The following is a 19,564-nucleotide window of genomic DNA, read 5'->3' as shown; positions in this document are numbered from 1 at the left end:
TTGCTGTCATGCAGGAGGAGGAGGAGATTGACTCTCAGGACAAGGAGTGGGAAAACAGAGAGGATGATGACGAGATTGTAGATCCCCCTTGGTGTGACCCAGAGGCATGCAGCTGAGTAGCTCAGCAGAGGAGGTGGAGCAGGAGGAAGACGAGGTTACATTGCGGCTTCCTGTCCAGACACAGAGTGATGCAACCATGACAAGTATTGCATTCTCAGCCACAACTGTGGCTGAGGCCAGCATCGGCCGTGAGTCTGCAGTTCACAGGGGCAGCAAGGGTTGCCTAGCCTGGATCTTTTTTGAGACCATAAAGGATGAACCAACTCAATTTATCTGCCACCTTTGCAAGAAATGACTCAGTAGGGGCAAAAATTGCAATAATTAGATTACTACATGCATGAACCGGCAAAATTGCCGTCAACATGCCTTTGTCTGGGAATCACATTGTGCTAAAATGTGGACTAGCGGGCCTTGCCAACCACCGGCCATCCCATCAACCCCATCTGCTGCTACTTCCTCTGTGGCAACTGTTCTCCAGCCGCAGTACCTTCACTGTTTACCCCCTCACAGTCGTCAACTGTTACGGAAGTGGAGATGCCTGCTGCTTTTATTTCACCAAGAACACCACATCTTTCTCAATCCACCATAATAGCTCTGCCTGCGCCTCACTCAGAGGCCAGTAGTTTGTCGCATTCACCCTCTCTCAGCACAGCTGCCTGGATGTCTGGTGTATACAGGCGGTTTCCGAAAGTTGATGGCCGTCGCAGTCCCCCAGTACCATTTGCACAGTGACCCTTACTTCTTTAGCAAAGCTATGCCTGTGCTCTGCGCTACAACAGCATGCTGCAGACAACATTATCTGTTGCCTGAAAAAATATATGTACACTACCATTCAAAAGTTTAGGGTCACTTAGACAGTTCCTTATTTTTGAAAGAAAATCAGTTTTTTCCAATGAAGCTAACATTAAATGATTTAGAAATATACTCTATACATTGTTAATATGGTAAATGACTATTCTAGCTGCAAACGTCTGGTTTGTAATGCAATATCTTCATAGGTGTATAGAGACCCATTTCTAGCAACCATCACTCCAGTGTTCTTATGGTATTTTATGTTTGCTAACTGTGTAAGAAGGCTATTGGATGGTTAGAATACCCTTGAAAACCCTTGTGCAAGTATGTTAGCACAGCTGAAAACACTTTGGCTGATTAGAGAAGCTATAAACCGGACCTTCCTTTGAGCTAGTTGAGAATCTGGAACATTACATTTGCTGGTTCCATTAAACTCTCAAAATGCCCAGAAAAAAATAACTTTCATGTGAAACTCGACAGTCTATTCTTGTTCTTAGAAATGAAGGCTATTCCATGCGAGAAATTGCCAAGAAACTGAAGATTTCTTACAACGGTGTGTACTACTCCCTTCAGAGGAGAGCACAAACAGGCTCTAACCAGAGTAGAAAGAGAAGTGGGAGGCCCTGCTGCACAACTGAGGAACAAGACAAGTACATTAGAGTCTGCAGTTTGAGAAATTGACATGGGACATTATGTGCCTCTCCGATTTCTTCTTTATGGATACACAGGTTCTCTCAGAATGTGTCTTCAGTGCTGCTGGTGGTGTCATAACAGATAAGCGCATCTAGTTGTCTCCTGAAAGTGTAGACTTTCATCAAACTGAACAAGTCATGGATATCCAATAACTTTTTCACTCCATAGCAGACTGAGCAAACTAGCCGATTGTGTTGTTTTTAGTGTCATGCATTGATCTCATCTTATTGCAGTCTGTGCCACCTTTGTTGTGGCTTCTGTGCCTGCTGTTGCTACTGCTGCTGATGTTACAAACATTTTTTAAAATGTGATTATGTACAAAAGAGAAAAAAGTGATGGCACTCACCGTTCTGTCGTGAAAATTCTTTATTGATTAAAAGGCATTGGCACAGGTGGAACATACAGAGAGTGGACGACGGCCGTTTCACTCACTTGCGCTTCAACGGGTCCTGAGTCTGGAATGCAGGCAGGTGGAAATTTAGAAGCACACACATGTGGACACACCTCTTGATTTCCAACTCATACTCCCCAATGGAGTGAAACATGTGAACAAATTAATCAAACACAGAATTAAAAAACACAAGTTAAAAAAACCTCTATCATAATAAAATATGGAAATACAAACACTGAGCAGTTCCTACAAAAATACCACCATATCTATTTTCTCATTTAACCCTAAAGGTCCTGTGGCATTCGTTCGTAGAATCCACTTAGATTCTCTTAGGCTACTTTCACACTTGCGTCAGTACGGGTCCGTCGCAATGCGTCGGGCCGATGTACCGACGCACGTTGTGAAAGATTTGCACAACGGAGGCAGCGGATGCAGTTTTTCAACGCATCCTCTGCCCCATTGTAATGTCCAGGGAGGAGGGGGCGGAGTTTCAGCCGCGCATGTGCGGTCTAAAATGGCGGACACGACGCACAAAAAAGTTACATGTAACGTTTTTGTGTGCGTCGCGGCCGCCAAAACACGACACATCCATCGCACGATAGATGCGACGTGTGGCCATATGTCACAATGTGTCGCTAATGCAAGTCTATGGAGAAAAAACACATCCTGTGGGCAACTTTGCAGGATGCGTTTTTTCTCCAAAACGGCGCATTGCGACGTACGTTACACGATGCTAGTGTGAAAGTAGTCTAAGAGAATTCTATGATGGTTTCCCCCTTGGGTTGGCTGTGATACTTTTTCTACACCTGCGAACCGCAGCAACTCTGCATTACCCCCATGCACTTTTTTAACATGCTCTATCAGACGAGGGACCCTTTTTCCTGTGGAGATAGACTGAAAATGCTATCTAAATCTAACATACAATGGATGAATAGTTTTTCCCAAATAATAAAAACCACAAGGACAGAAGATGACATACACAACGAGGGTTGTTTTACAAGAAATAAAATTCTGGACCTCATGCTGAATTGTTCCAATTTTGAGAGATTTACCTGTCAATTTAAAGGGGCAGAAGAGGCAGTTCTTGCACTTGTAATTGCCTACAGGACTGTTCAGACCTAGCCAGTTTTTTTTATCACTTTTATATCTGTTGCAGACCAGAAGATCTTTTAAGTTTTTACTTCGGCTACTCACAAGCAAAGGACCTCTCTTACAATATCAGTTAAATCCTTATCCCTCTCTAATAAATGCCAATTCGTTCTGATGACACTCCTGATATAATTGTCCATTAGACTGAAAGTAACCGAAAAAGTGAAACTTTTCTATTTTTTTTCTGCATCAAGGTTTTTATCTGCAACTGTTTGAGAGGCATTCAAGTTATCAACACTGGACATGGCATTATCTAGAACTGCACTAGGATAACCTCTATTCTCAAAGCATTATTTCAAAGCCTGTGCTTGTTTTTGATAACCAGCATGTGTGCTGTTAAATCTCTTCAATCTCAGGAATTGTGCTTACGGGAGGGAGTGTTTCACATAATATGGATGTGCACTATCAAAATGCAAAGAGACCATTAGTGGCAGACGGTTTCCGATAAATTTCCATGTGCAAGGACCCATCATGTACCCACAAATTAATGTCTAGGAATTCAAGACATGTGCCCCCGAACTTATATGTGAACTTCATATTCATCTGATTATTGTCATTTAGCCATCCCACGAACGATGAAAAAATAAATTCTGTTCCATCTCAAACTATGAACACGTCATCCACATAGCGGACAAATCAACGGATATGCTTCAGAAGGGGATTGAGAATCGAATAAATATATTTCTCTTTGAAATCCGCAAGGAACAAATTTGCAAACCTGCATGCTACGGGCATGCCCATTGCGGTCCCCTCTATTTGTTTGTACCAAGTGTCATCAAATTGAAACGCATTGTGGGTGAGGATAAATGACAAACTCTCACAAATAAAATTCATCGTCTCAGGATCTTTTCCTGTGCTGCCAACAATGTGTCTAATAGATTCAACCCCCTGACTATGTGGAATTCTGGTATAAACGCTCTCAATATCGATTGAGGCCATGCAGAAATTATCCTGCCAATCAAAATCTTTTATGATGTTAATAAAGTCCCTGGAATCTTTAACAAATGAGGGGATTTCTCGGAGTAGAGGGCATAGCAACCTGTGTACTGGGATAGGGGCTCTGTAAGTGACCCTATCCCAGACACGATGGGGCGACCTGGGGGGCATGTTTGAGATTTGTGCACCTTAGGGATGTGGTACCAGTGAGGTTTTCATGGAAAATCGGGTATTAACTTCTCCGCTCTTTGTTTTGATAAAACGTTCTTCTCCACATATTTGCGCAAAAGAGATCGTAAATTTTCTTTGAACCTATTCGCTGGATCTGATTTCAATACCAAATATGTCTCTTTGCTTCTGCCACATAAAATTGTTTTGTGAGGAGGACAACATTACCTCCTTTGTCCACTGAGCGAACTACAACATCAGACCAACTTTGGATTTCTGTTATCGCTTTTTTCTCTCTTGCAGACAAATTTGGAGAGGAGTGTTGATAAATAACAGCTTCCATGTCCTTAATTACTTGTACCTCAAAGACATCCACTACATTACCAGGAGAAATTGGTGGCATATAGGTGGATTTACATCCTCCCATAAACGGTAGAGCCTTAATTTCTTCCTCATCAATTGTATCTGTGGCGCCCCTGAGGGTTCAGTCGCCACAGAGGTACTGCGCCCCTGAGGGTTCAGTCGCCACAGAGGTACTGCACCTCCTCCTGAGGTGTGGTACCCCACCATCCAGGTAAGGTGGAGACACCTGACCACACTCCAACACCTGCACCCCACACCACAAAGTAGTGTAGCAAAGCACCTTTGGCGGCTCCCTGCTTGGCGTGTAGCATAGCACCCCTTGGTGGCTCCCTGCTTGGAACACGAAACGTGCTGGGAGGTGGGGGGAGTTTAGTTCACACAAAAGAGCGGGAAGAGTTGAGTCAGTCAGTCAGTCTTCATTCAGTCAATGAGTGAGGATGTAGAAGAACAGAGTGTGAGACAGAGAAGATCCACTGGAGTGGGATGGAAGAAGGAAGTGCTGCAGCAGGCCACAGTGATCTGGGTCTGCTGGCACAGGAAAGAGACAGAGAAAGGAAGCTTGATTCTCCATTGGGAAGAAGGATTAGCACAGAACGTGAGGAGAATAAGAGAACAAGGACCAGGGTTAGAGGAGAACCCATTTCAAGTTCTAAGCGCAAGGCCGGGGTCCGATCCCCGAGGTTGTATGGATACTAATGGTCCTGCAGCAGACACCGGAGGAATAGAAGTAGTGACCACTTTATTCCCAATCAAGACTTGGGGGCACAACAGCAACATATTAGTGAGCTGGAACTTGGTAGCAAGGAGTCCCCAAAGCAGGCTACAGCTGTCTGCTGTACAAGTAGAGTTCATAGGAACATCTGACAGGAGGAACTCCAGTGTAACTCAGTGCTAGGAGTACTTCACTCAAAGGCACTGTAAGAGGAGACATTCAGAAAAGGCACATATATTGGCGGAGTGTTGGAAAGGAGTACTTCATCTTGCCTGGAAGTTGGCTGAGCTCCTGACCCGGAGGACATGGCACGGATGCGGGCACCTGTACCTGCAACAGACTGTGAGTAAAGCTTTGGAACTACATGCCCTGGTGTCCTCCACTTATTCCTGCGCCAACCTGCCCAGCACTGCTACATCCCTTGCACCTGACACTACACCATCTACGTGTCACTTCACCTACACTGCCCTGGGACTACAGCCCTGCCTGTGGAGGGCTATACCATCACTGCTGCACCCCACCATCTGTCCCAGAGGATCTGTCTGCAGCGGCTTACATCTCTATTGCCGAACACCACAGGTGGCGTCACAAATTACTCATCATAAGCACACTGAACATTTCCCTTTTACAATGGGCGCCCAGGGCCACGGGCCGGGTCCCAGCTGCCGTGACATCTCCCATTGAGGCTCATCGGGCCCGGTACCGAGTACCCCACAGCCCTGGGTGTGAGGGCGACCCATATACCCTTCTGTCGCATTTTACTCTAACAATTTAATGGCATCATCTCTGATGTATGCTAAGGCCCCTGTAACTGCTAAGAAACCCAGAGGATCGATTACACAGGGAACTTCACCTGGGGGGGGGGAATTGTTAGTAGCATTAGTGGAAACAAAAGCCTTATGGAGATGTATTTTTCTTAATGCTTTAAACAGATCAATTTTTGAAGTCCACCATATTAAATTCGGTCAGTATACAAAAATTCAATCCTTTTTTCAAAACCGCTAGGTGCAAGTCACTCAATTCATGATCAGTCAGATTAATGACAGCATTCTCTGGTAAATCACTAGACACTACAGTCTCCAAGAGACCCGTTTTTTTTTTTTCCAATTGCCGTCGCTGGTGCCTTCTCCTTCTCCTCCCTCTGCGCACCCTGCGCATAAAGGGTTTAACGACCAAGCCATTTTGTAGGTTAAAGACCAGGCCTTAATTTTGAAATCGGACCACTGTCACTTTATATGGTTATAACTCTGGAACGTTTCAACGGATCCCGCTGATTCTGACTTTGTTTTTTCGTTACATATTGTACATCATGTTAGTGGTAACATTTCTTCGATATGACTTGTGTTTATTTATGAAAAAAATGGATATATGGCAAACATTTTTAAAATGTTGCAATTTTCAAACTTTTTATTTTTATGCCCTTAAATCAGAGAGATATGTCACAAAAAATAGTTAATAAATAACATTTCCCACATGTCTACTTTACATTAGCACAATTTTGGAACCAAAATTTTTTTTCTTAGGACGTTATAAGGGTTAGAAGTTGACCAACGATTTCTCATTTTTCCAACAAAATTTACAAAACCATTTTTTTTAGGGACCACCTCACATTTGAAGTGAGTTTGGGGGGTCAATATAGCAGAAAATACCCAAAAGTGACACCATTCCAAAAACTGCACCCCTCAAGGTGTTCAAAACCACATTCAAAAAATTTATTAACCATTTAGGTACTTCACAAGAATTGAAGCAATGCGGAAGGAAAAAATTAACATTTAACTTTTTTTCCCCAAAATTTTTGTTTGGACACAATTTTTTTATTTTGCCAAGGGTATCAGGAGAAAATCACCGATACCCCATGTGTGGAGGAAGACCAATCTTTAGGCGCACGGAAGTGCTCAGAAGGGAAGGAGCTTCATTTGAAATTTTGAATGTCAAATTGGCTGGAATCGAGAGCGGACGCCATGTCGCGTTTGGAGAGCCCCTGATGTACCTAAACAGTGGAAACCCCCCATAAGTGACCCCATTTTGGAAACTAGACCCCACAAGGAACTTATCTAAATGTGTGTTGAGCACTTTGAACCCGCAAGGGCTTCACAGAAGGTTATATCGTAGAGCCGTAAAATTAAAAATCAAATTTTTTTGCACAAAAATGATCTTTTCACCCCCAATTTTTATTTTCCCAAGGGTAACAGGACCCCAAAAGTTATTGTGCAATTTGTCCTCAGTACACTGATACCCCATATGTGGGGGTAAATTACTATTTGGGTGCCTGGCAGAGCTCGGAAGGGAATTTCTGCCATTTGACTTTTTGGCTGGAATTGAGATCAGATGCCATGTCGCATTTGGAGAGCCCCTGATGTGCCTAAACAGTGGAAACCCCCACAAGTGACCCTATTTTGGAAACTAGATCCCACAAGTAGCTTACCTAGATGTATGGTGAGCACTTTGAACTCCCAAGTGCTTCACAGAAGTTTATAACATAGAGCCGTGAAAATCAAAAAATCATTTTTTTCCACAAAAATTATCTTTTTGCCCCCAAATTTTTATCTTCACAAGGGTAACAGGAGAAATAGGACCCCAACAGTTGTGGTGCAATTTGTCCTGAGTACACTGATCCCCCATATGTGGGGGGGAACCACTGTTTGGGCGCATGGCAGAGCTCAGAAGGGAAGGAGCGCTGTTTTGGAATGCAGACTTTGATGGAATGTTCTGCGGGTGTCATGTTGCGTTTGCAGAGCCCCTGATGTGCCAAAACAGTGGAATCCCCCCCAAAATGACATCATTTTGGAAACTAGACCCCCCATGGAGCTTATCTAGATGTGTGGTGAGCACTTTGAACCCCCAAGTGCTTCACAGAAGTTTATAACGCCCGGGCGTGAAAATAAAAAATCATATTTTTTTCCCCAAAAATTATCTTTAATGAGCTATAATTTTTCCATATTTCGGCCGACAGAGTCATGTGCTGGCTTGATTTTTGTGGGAAGAGCTGCCGTTTTTATTGGTACCATTTTCGGGCACATAACTTTTTTTGATCGCTTTCTATTCTGATTTTTCTGTTCATTTTTTGAATGAACAAAAACCAGCAATTTAGGAATGCTTTTTTTTTTCCCCGTTCGTTACGCATGTGGTAAAATTAGTATGGCAGCTTTAGTCTTCGGGTCACTGCGATTACAGCGATACCTCATTTATAACTTTTTTTATGTTTTGGTGTTTTTTACACAATAAAAGCTTTTATAGAAAAAATAATTATTTTTGCATCACTTTATTCTGCGAGCTATAACTTTTTTAGCTTTTTGCTGATGATGCTGTATGGTGCCTCATTTTTAGCGGGACAAGATGACGGTTTCAGCGCTACGATGGTTATTTATATCCATTATTTTGATCACGTGTTATTGCACTTTTTCCAAGCGGTATGATGATACCGCTTGGAAAAAGAATAATTTGCTACTTTGTGTTTTTTTTTACGGCGTTCACTGAAGGGGTTAACTAGGGTGACACTTTTATAGATGGGATTTTTACGGACGTGGCGATACCAATCGTGTGTATTTTTTTATTATTTTTTTGTTTATTTTATTTTTTTTACATGAAAATGAGTAATTTTTAGATGACTTTTTAGGGAATTTTTTAATTATTTTTTAATACTTTTTTTTACATATTTTTTTAAAAAATGTTTTTTTTACCTTGTCTGCCGGTTATCGCTGATCGTGCTCGAGCGGCCTGGGCCGTGTTTCGCTCGCTGGTCTCCCGCTGCCCAGCACGCATCGCTGTGTGTGGAAGCGAGAGACCAGCGATCAGCGACGCTGGACGGTGGTTGCTAATGTAAACGTCGGGTATCCAGGAGCCGCGGCTCCTGGATACCTGCTGTTTACACGCTGGTTTCCAAGGTAAACGTCGGGTATCCGGGAGTCGCACGGCTCCTAGATACCGCTGTTTACCTTGGAAACCGGCGTGTACGCCGGTTTCCAAGGTAAACAGCGGGTATCCAGGAGTTGCACAGCTCCTGGATACCCAACGTTTACATTAGAAACCAGCGTCCAGCGTCGCTGCTCCTGATCGCTGGGGCTGTCTATGTGACAGCTCACCTACAATCAGCCTAACGATGTCCTAGCGATCCCATCATGTCGGATCGTTGGTGGGATCACTGGGACATCGTTTAGTGTGACGGTGCCTTTAGTGCTGAAGGATTTATTATTATCCAATTTTTCACACTCCAAAAAATAGGAGTTTACGTCCTCCCGGCCTACCAAAAGTCCATTTGACAACGGTAAGGCGTCTGCATCCATATAGCAAAGGATCAGAAAAAAACGGACACTATGGTGTGAACAAGGGGTGAGTCAAAATTCAGAGCGTACTCAAAATCCAAACCATGTGCCAAGAAAAATAAATAGAAGATTCGGCACTGCTCCTTAACCCCTAAGCAGTTCCATGACTGCTATTCAAATCCAAAACACACACCTGGACCGACCGCCAAACTACCATCCGAACGGGTGCGCAATCCAAAAAAGCAATCATGTAATCTGATTATGTACAAAAGAGAAAAAAAGTGATGACACTCACCGTTCTGTCGTGAAAATTCTTTATTGATTAAAAGGCATTGGCACGAGAGGAACGTACAGAGAGTGGACGACGGCCGTTTCACGCACTTGCGCTTCAACGGGTCCTGAGTATGGAATGCAGGCAGCAGGAAATTTAGAAGCACACATATGTGGACACACCTCCTGATTTCCAACTCATACTCCCTCAATGGAGTGAAACGTGAACAAATGAATCAAACACAGAATTAAAAAACACAAGTTAAAAAAAACCTCTGTCATAATAAAATATGGAAATACAAACACTGAACAGTTCCTACAAAAACACCGCCATTTCTATTTTCTCATTTAACCCTAAAGGTCCTGTGGCATTCATTTGTAGAATCCACTTAGATTCTCTCTGTAAGAGAATTCTATGATGGTTTCCCCCTTGGGTTGGCTGTGATACTTTTTCTACACCTGCGAACCGCAGCGACTCTGCATTACCCCATGCACTTTTTAACATGCTCTATCAGACGAGGGACCCCTTTTCCTGTGGAGATAGACTGAAAATACTCTCATTTAACAGCACACATGCTGGTTATCAAAAACAAGCACAGGCTTTGAAATAATACTTTGAGAATAGAGGTTATCCTAGTGCAGTTCTAGATAATGCCATGTCCCGTGTTGATAACTTGAATGCCTCTCAAACAGTTGCAGATAAAAACCTTGCTGCAGAAAAAAATAAAAAACGTTTCACTTTTTCGTTTACTTTCAGTCCAATGGACAATTATATCAGGAGTGTCATCAGAAAGAATTGGCATTTATTAGAGAGGGACAAGGATTTAACTGATATTGTCAAGAGAGGTCCTTTGTTTGCGAGTCGCCGAAGTAAAAACTTAAAAGATCTTCTGGTCTGCAACAGATATAAAAGTGACAAAAAAAACTGGCTAAAGGGCCCATTACACATAGCAATATCGCTAGCAATATCGCTGTAGCATCACTGGTTTTGTGACGTAGCAGCGATATTGCTAGCGATATTGCTACATGTGATACTTGCCTCCGACCTGCTCCCTCGCTGGCTATCGCTGATCGCGCGAGAACGTCCTGGACCATTTCTTGTCGGGCGCTTCCTGCTGTGTTTCCTGTGGCGCCGACGAGCGACGCGTGGACGCAGGTTGGAGGACGTCAGGATGGCAGCGTCTGACAGGCAAGTAGCGACCCCCGACTGCTGATATGTCGCTGGTGAGATCTGCCTGTGTGGCAGCTCACTAGCGACCACTTAGCGATGCACCAGTGATCCATATCGTTGTCGGGATCGCTGGTGCATCGCTAAGTGTAACGGTACCCTAAGTTTGAACAGTCCTGTAGGCAATTACAAGTGCAAGAACTGCCCCTTCTGCCCCTTTAAATTGACAGGAAAACCTCTCAATATTGGAACAATTCAGCATGAGGTCCAGAATTGTATTTCTTGTAAAACAACCCACGTTGTGTATGTCATCTTCTGTCCTTGTGGTTTTTATTATTTGGGAAAAACTATTCGTCCATTGTATGTTAGATTTAGAGAGCATTTTCAGTCTATCTCCACAGGAAAAAGGGTCCCTCGTCTGATAGAGCATGTTAAAAAAGTGCATGGGGTAATGCAGAGTCGCTGCTGTTCGCTAGTGTAGAAAAAGTATCACAGCCAACCCAATGGGGAAACCATCATAGAATTCTCTTACAAAGAGAATCTAAGGCTGGTTTCACACTAGCATTTTATCGCACAGCGCATCGTGCGCTATCGGGCGCACTCGCATTGTTCCCCTATCTCTAACATGGTGGTCGCAGGGTCTTGCGATTGCACGCGCTCATCAGCATTTAGTGTGCGCTGCGCATTTTACAGGTGTGCGCCCAGACACGCCGTATGCTACATGTTGCATTTTTGTTCCGCCTACATCGTTAAAAAAATCGCGTGCGCACGTGTGCGCCCAAAAATAGCATTACAGTCTATGGGGTCGCTGACGTGCGCTTGGATGCGCGCACGCCAACGCTTTGTGCGTGCACGCGATTTCAGTAAACAATGTCTAGACACTTGTCACCTCCCTCTAAACAAGCAACATTGGTTGGGAGGAGTGTTGATAAAGGAAGGTGTCTTCAGGGCCAGACCAATACTCTGCAGACTGCCTTGCAGAGACCAGACAAGAACATAGAAGAGCCTTCCAACTGTGGATTCAAGCTTCAGAAGCCAAAATGTGAGTATTCTTCAACATAATGTCTGGCTGTCCTGTACAATTTTATAATGTACTAATGTATTTTTTGTTTAAATTTCAGCATGTCTTCTTCTGGATCGGTCTATTCGCCATCTCGGCAAGAACTGGCCCAAGCTGATCGTGAGGTGAGGATGTTGCTGCCTTTGGGTAAGTTTAGCTGCCTCTAGAAATGTGTTAAAATTTTTTTTTTCTTTTACAGACATCGGACACGGCCAGTGAAGGTGAAGTGCGGGAGCAGTCTGAGCGAGAGCAGTCTGAGCGGGAGCAGCGTTGCCAAGTTGTGGCAAGGAGATGCAATGTTAGTATATAATCTCTTCTTCTTTTTCTTTCTGTCTTTATTTTTATCTTTTATCTTGCTTCTTCTCTGTTTCTTTTTCTATCTTTTTCATTCTCCAAAATTACAAAGATTCTAATTTTTTTTTTCTAGGTTCCACAACGGGATGACGAAGAAGTGTACATCGACAACAAGCACTTGATCCGCCTTGTTGAGGATCGTATCCCATTGTGGGACAGCCGTGACCAGCAGTACAAAGACACAGTGGTGACCCGGCAGCTCTGGAATGAGGTGGCCGCAGCGATGATGGATGGCTGGGACAGCGCCTCTCCAACTTCAAAAAGGGCGCTCAGTAAGTATAAAGATGCTCTGTGATACTGCATTGATTTTTGGTCCAGATGGTGCTGGTGTGTTTGTGGCAAGATATAGTCTTGCATCAAACACACCAATGCCTTCTGGAAAACAGTGATTGCTTTTTGTATTGAACTGCTGTCTTGAAGCTGCATTGATTTATGGTCTTGATGGTACAGGTGTGTTTGTGGCAAGATATATTCTTGCATCAAACACAACAATGCCTTCTGGAAAACAGTGATTGCTTTGTGTATTGAACTGCTGTCTTGAAGCTGCATTGATTTTTGGTCCAGATAGTACAGGTGTTTGTGGCAAGATATATTCTTGCATCAAACACACCGATGCCTTCTGGAAAACAGTGATTGCTTTTTGTATTGAACTGCTGTCTTGAAGCTGCATTGATTTTTGGTCCAGATGGTACAGGTGTGTTTGTGGCAAGATATATTCTTGCATCAAACACACCAATGCCTTCTGGAAAACAGTGATTGCTTTTTGTATTGAACTGCTGTCTTGATCCTGTTTTCACTCTTGCTCCTGGTGATACTGTTGTTTTGGCTGCTACATATATTCTAGCAGGAAACATAGCAGTGTCCTCAGGATCAACAGTGACTGCATTGTGTATAGAATTTTTTTTGTGCTGCAGCATTGACTGTTTGCAAAGTTCTATCAAGTGTGTGTGCTGATAACTATGTTGCCTTCAGTGCATTGTCTAACGTTTTTTCTTTTTTTTTCCCAACAGTGAACAAAATCCGCACACGTTGGCGCTCGATGAAGGACCGTTCAACACTGATGTTCATGCTGAGTGACAGGTTAGCAGTGGTTCAGCGGCAAGGCGCAGAAGAAAGTACCGCTGTCATCGCGAGTTGGCTTTCCTGAGACCGGTCCTTGCCAGCAGAGCGTAAGTATTTTTTTTTTTTTTATTACTATGTGCTTTTCTATTCCACAGCTGATGCTTCTTGTTAATGCATGATACTAATGTTTTCCCTTTCTTTCCACAGCACTTGGAGCAGCACCCTGCAACCTGTCCTGGGAGCAGTTCTTCATCGATCAACCTCGGACCTGTCCCAGCCATCCGACAGCCAGGAAGCATCTTGCAGGTCAGCAACACAGACAGCTGATGACCAGGAAGCTGGTCCATCAGGTGTTCCCCTGTCCCAGGTCTCTGTCACTGGTTATGCGGGCACTACACGCCAGCGACAGAGCGCCTCGGACAGGCCTGTCATGCCCGAGTTCATGTACTTGAGCGAGGCCTTTCAGGCCAGCCTCAAGGTGCTGTCCGCCAGAATGGAAAGCGTTTTTTCCCTGATGGAACGTGGTTTTAACCACATGGAACACCGCTTCCACTCTGTCGACCAGCGCCTTGACCGTCTGGAGGCCGACCTCAACAGACCAGCGCACCATTTTTTCAGTAAAATTGAACAGGGCATGGCGGAACACCTTAGTCCTGAGCAACAGCTGAGTGTGTTACAGGCCTGCAACACTGCTTACTTGCAGGCTATTCAGCAGAATCGGTATGTGCAGCAGTCAGTGGTGTCATTTCCAACAGTGCCACCGCTGACTCGCTACACCTCCCTACCGACTTCTGCTGCATACCACTGCACGGCCACCTGCATTCCCAGCAAAGCCGGACACCACTACACTACCCCAAGTCTGAGTGCTGCTGGACACTCCTCCTCCACCACCACTCTGGCAAGCACTGCTCCTGTATGGAGCACCACCACCACCACAACACCACCTGCTTGGAGCAAAACCACCACAGAACCTGCTTGGGCCACCAACACCACCAGTCAACATCAAAGGAGCACCACCAGCACTCCACAGCAAAAGAGCACAGCCAGCACTCCTCATCAAAGGAGCACCGCCAGCACTCCTCAACAAAGGAGCACCGCCAGCACTCCTCATCAAAGGAGCACCGCCAGCACTCCTCATCAAAGGAGCACCGCCAGCACTCCTCATCAAAGGAGCACCACCAGCACTCCTCATCAAAGGAGCACCACCAGCACTCCTCATCAAAGGAGCACCACCAGCACTCCTCATCCAAAGAGCACCGCCACCAATTCTCCTCCTCGGAGTCCCGCCAGAACTTCTGCTCAGATCACCGACATGCAGCCTCCTACTAGGAGCACCGACATGACTACATCTCCAAGGATCACCACCACTTGTTTGAGCACCAACACGATTTCATCTCCTCGTATGACATCCACCGCCGCCACTTCTATGAGCACCGACACAACTTTGTTCCCTTCTAGGAGCACCGCCACTGCCACTTCTAGGAGCACCGCCACTGCCACCACAGAGCAGCAGAGTGGTGACCCACATTCGATATTTTACATGTCAACGCCACAGTCCTCGATCTCCAAGCGGTCGAGCAAAGTAAGGTGGTCACACGGTGAAGTCGGTCCAGGCAGGATACTCCTGCGCCAAAGAAAAGAAAAAAAAAAACTTTTTTCCTCCATCCACCCTCTCCTCCTAATGTGTCTCAACCTGCCTCCATGTCCATTCCAGAGCTCCCTTCCCCCAGTACTTTCGTCGCCCCTTCTCCTAGAACCCCTTCCTCAACCTCCAGCCGTTCCTCGTCTCTCCACACCCCCAAAGTATCCCCATCTTCCCCCAAACGTCATTCCTAATAAAATCTTCTTTTTTTTTGTTGTAAAAATAAATGTGCAATTCTGCTTTCAAAATATTTGGATTGGTTACTGTGTCAATCGCCGACTACACACACTGTGCCGTACACTTAGTGTTTTTGCCACCAGATATCTCCATTACTGATACATATTTCTTGTGTCAGTCTTGGAGATTCTTGTGTCAGTCTTGGAGATATGTGTTGTCAAAACAACCAATCTATATGACTTTTCTTTTCCACAGCAGTCTCTACATTCTTGTAATATTGCACAGACTGGATCCAGCAGGGTTCCCCAACTCCAGTCCTCAAGGGCCATCAACAGATCATGTTGTATGGAATTCCTTTTTTTTTTTTTGCTCTTGTGAAGCAGTTATCAACGGAGATATGGATTTCCTTACAACATGATTTGTTGGTGGCCCTTGAAGACTGGAGTTGGGGAACCCTGCTGGATCAGGAGGTGTGTCCACATGTGTGTGCTTCTAAATTTCCACCTGCCTGCATTCCAGCCTCAGGACCCGTTGAAGCGCAAGTGCGTGAAACTGCCGTCGTCCACTCTCTGTACGTTCCTCCCGTGCCAATGCCTTTTAATCAATAAAGAATTTTCATGACAGAACAATGAGTGCCATCACTTTTTTTCTCTTTTGTACATAATCAGATTACATGATTGCTTTTCTGGATTGAGCACCCGTTCGGATGGTAGTTTGGCGGTCGGTCCAGGTGTGTGATTTTGGACTTGAATAGCAGTCATGGAACTGCTTAGGGGTTAAATAGCAGTGCCGAATCTTCTGTCTTTTCTATTTATTTTTTTAAATGTGGCGACTCCAATTTGGGTCTCCATCTGTTGGGTTACCTGTTGTGGAAAGGGTGTCAGAGGCCCATTATACTGTTTCTACTCTGCAGAAATTGATGTCACTTTAGTGGTGTGCGACAATAATTTTTTCAAATGTGGGTCTCCTTCATGTGTGCTGCCTGTACCAGTAGGGCTCCCAGACCAGCAGGCCTGCACTTTCTGTCAACTACCTATGTTACTATCCTTACTTTTTTCTAACATTAGTGCTCTGCCAAGCTGATTTTTGTGTCACCAGTAGTTGCATGAGGTATCAGGGTTCCCAGGAAAGAAGGCTTACACCGCTTCCTTACTCACCTCATCTTAATTGAAACTTCAATTCAAAGCTTTAAATGCCGGCCCCGACCCTGATAGCTCAAGCATGGACTATGGCTTACTGTTGGTGTGTTATTATCAAATTTCTACGATGGGTCAATTGATGCCACTTTTCATGGTGTCTGCCCTTAATTTGAGCTGTTTGAGAAGCTTTTTGTCATCCCTTAAGATGTTGTGTATACATTTGTTTTTGCCTCCCATTGAATTTAATGGGGTTTAGATTCGTTCAACGAACTGTTCGGCGAACATGTTTGGCGTACATCGGATCATTCGCTGTACCAAACCTTGAAAGGTTCACTCATCTCTAATTATCACTGCTTGGACTACAGCACACGTGCCTTCTAGGTCGACCATACCTTCTACTCTGATAAGCAGCTTTTTAATGTCAACATACAATGTACAATAACATAACAAAATGTGACAGACATGTGTAAATATATAAAGCACGAATTAGAATTCTAACCCAATTCTAACCCAATATGAACAAAATTGTTCACATGTAAAAAGATGGACGTGTAGACAGGATGAATTGTTAAAATTGTATAAGGGGGGGAAGGCTAGCCATCAAAACAATTGACACAGATGGTAGAGGAAAAGAGTACAAAATTTTATTTAAATATAGAAACAGATAAAAATGGTTACAAAATACATGAGTCTTAATAAACCCTCACTGACAAGGGCAGACTGGTCCACAACCTAGTCAGCATCAGCAAACAATGGCCTATACAAAGACACATGAAATGAGGAAGCTTAACGCTGAATTCGTGCTGTCCATGGTTCAGGGAGGATGAATCACCTGATAATTTAAATTCCCTTTAAAAAAATAGGAAAAGCAATATTTTTCACTCTTCATTCCAGAGAGTGATACTTTTTGACAGTGAACATTTTGATGTGTAAATTGTAAACTTCCATTTATAGTCTATACTTTTTTACGTGCATTATATATTTTTTTTCTATTTTTGCAGGAACTGGAATTTCAGGATCTCACTGGAGTTTTACATTGTATTCATTCCTTCATTGCTGCCAAGGTTGCATCTATGGACCCCTCCTTTATAAACAGCCAAAGTATTACGAGGAAATACATTTACAACACGTGAAGAACAAGCATGGACAACCAATACTTTCTTGTGGGATTGAGATTTCATGCACAAATAATTTGGAATAAAACTTTCTGAATAAAACATAAACTACCGTATTTCCATCCTTCTGTCTATATAAACTCATTGTATACACATTCACTTTATTTTCCATTTAAATGTATTTCATAATATCGGAAGCACATTTTCCTATTTCTTTTATGGAAAAGGATAATGAAATAGCACTTTAAGATAAATATTCCAGGTTGTCTTAGAAGCTGTATATACAATGACGCAGGGTCCTGGCTGGAGGCTTTTGTTGTATATAGCCTGATAGCATGCCTATGACATTTTAGAATTTCCTTTACTTAAAATAATAAAATCTGCAGTCTGCTCTCAGCAACTTTAATGTAATATTCTGTTAATAAATTTTATGGTCTTACCAAATGTATTTATGAGGGAATCAAACAGATGGTCTAAGTATTTATGTATTTTGATAAGATAATATCACATACTGTATATTTCATCAGTGTGTTATAAAACTCATGCATAATGCAAATTCTTATAAATATTTAATTGAAAAAAAAATTAACATTGTCTTTTGTTTTTTATTGTCTATTGTATTTGACAGCATGGTATTAACCATAAAGAGAAAAGGGGACCTTGTAATAAGGTGTAATACTTCCGCTCCACAGAGAAGGCAACTAGTGCTGACCTATTCTCAATTAAAGTTGCTGTCTTAAAAGGAACCTGATAACTTGTACAGTACATTGAAAAAATATACCGTATATACTCTAATATAAGCCATCCCGAGTATAAGCCGAGGCACCTAAATTTGCCACGAAAAACTGGGAAAATATTGACTCGAGTATGAGCCAGGTATGGTTAGTCCCCTCATCCCCATCCTGGTATGCACGGCCTCCTCATCCCTTTCCTGGTATGCATGGCCTCCTCATTCTTATTCTGGTATGCATGGCTCCTGATCCCCATCCTGGTCTGCATAGTTCCTCATCCCTATCCTTGAATGCATGGCTCCTTATTCCTATACTGGTATGCATGGTTCCTCATCCCTATACTGGTATAGCAATAACTATCATAAGTGATAAAAGTTAATGCTATGTAATATATCAAAACCAAGCAAGAATGCCCCTAGCTATAAATGTCAGATAAATATTACCAAATTATTAGGTTATAAATCATTAAAGTGCAAAATGCAATACTAGTCCTCATAGACTCATCTGTCCTCAAATAATTATAGTAGGATGAGTAAATTAAAGATAAAACATTTCAGAAAGTTCAGACCTCTTCCAAGCATTGCATGAAATATTCTTTTTCTAAAGATGATTGGATCATTCTGCAGAGAATCAAGTCTAATTTCATGAAATTTACAGTTTCATGTGAATTCGAACATTTGATTTTCAATCTACAGTTGCAAAAAAAAATAATTACTTGCCCACGCCATTACCCTCACTGCTGAAGCATCAGATCAGGCTAACATAATTTTAATTTGCTGTGTGGGACTCCCGATAATGCCCTGCAGCTATGGCATCTTAGAGATTATCATACTTTGTACAGCGGTGGTCAGTGCTCAAACCATCATCGTTTCCCAGTGGAGCACAGTTTGTATGGCAGAGTCGTTTTCCATCTCCAGTGTCACTGGGTAGGTCTCTCTTTCCTCGGTAAAGTGTAAGCTCTTATGGTCATTAGGGTCTTCTCTCTCCTCTGTAGAGTGTAAGCCCTTATGGTCGTTAGGGACTTCTCTCTCTTGCCTGTAAAGTGTGAGCTTTTTTGGCCAGCGGGGTTCTCTCTCTTTCTAATTTAGCGATACCAGCGAATTTGAAGTACAAAAGCTCCGCTAATCTCTAATTTTAACTTATTAAATGGCTCCAGCATGACTAAAGAAAGAAAATGTTTGAATTAAAACTTAGAATGAATATGACAAGAGCCATTGCACAAGACTATTTCCATATTTATTGTTTTTGGTACTATAAATTAACTACTTCCAGAATAACCACAGACCTTGAATGTCTAGGTGCTGCACACATTACTCTTCA

The 19,564-nt window shown here is 43.2% G+C and overlaps 1 protein-coding gene across 1 annotated transcript in view; it reads left to right on the top strand.

Moving 5' to 3' along the window:
• Positions 1-18,098, top strand: part of SNTG2 (syntrophin gamma 2) — a 977,025-nt gene extending 958,927 nt beyond the window's left edge. The window contains exon 17 of the mRNA XM_073576436.1: positions 17,400-18,098. Coding sequence (XP_073432537.1) covers positions 17,400-17,531 — 132 coding nt within the window. The 3' untranslated portion in view covers positions 17,532-18,098. The remainder of the gene's footprint in view (positions 1-17,399) is intronic.
• Positions 18,099-19,564: the final 1,466 nt, after the last annotated feature.

This window comes from Dendrobates tinctorius, unplaced genomic scaffold (assembly GCF_039654945.1).
Source record: "Dendrobates tinctorius isolate UK_male_01 unplaced genomic scaffold, ASM3965494v1 ptg000049l, whole genome shotgun sequence".
Classification (NCBI taxonomy): domain Eukaryota; kingdom Metazoa; phylum Chordata; class Amphibia; order Anura; family Dendrobatidae; genus Dendrobates; species Dendrobates tinctorius.
Note: the sequence above shows the minus strand (reverse complement) of the source record. Positions and strands in the feature narration are given on the sequence as shown.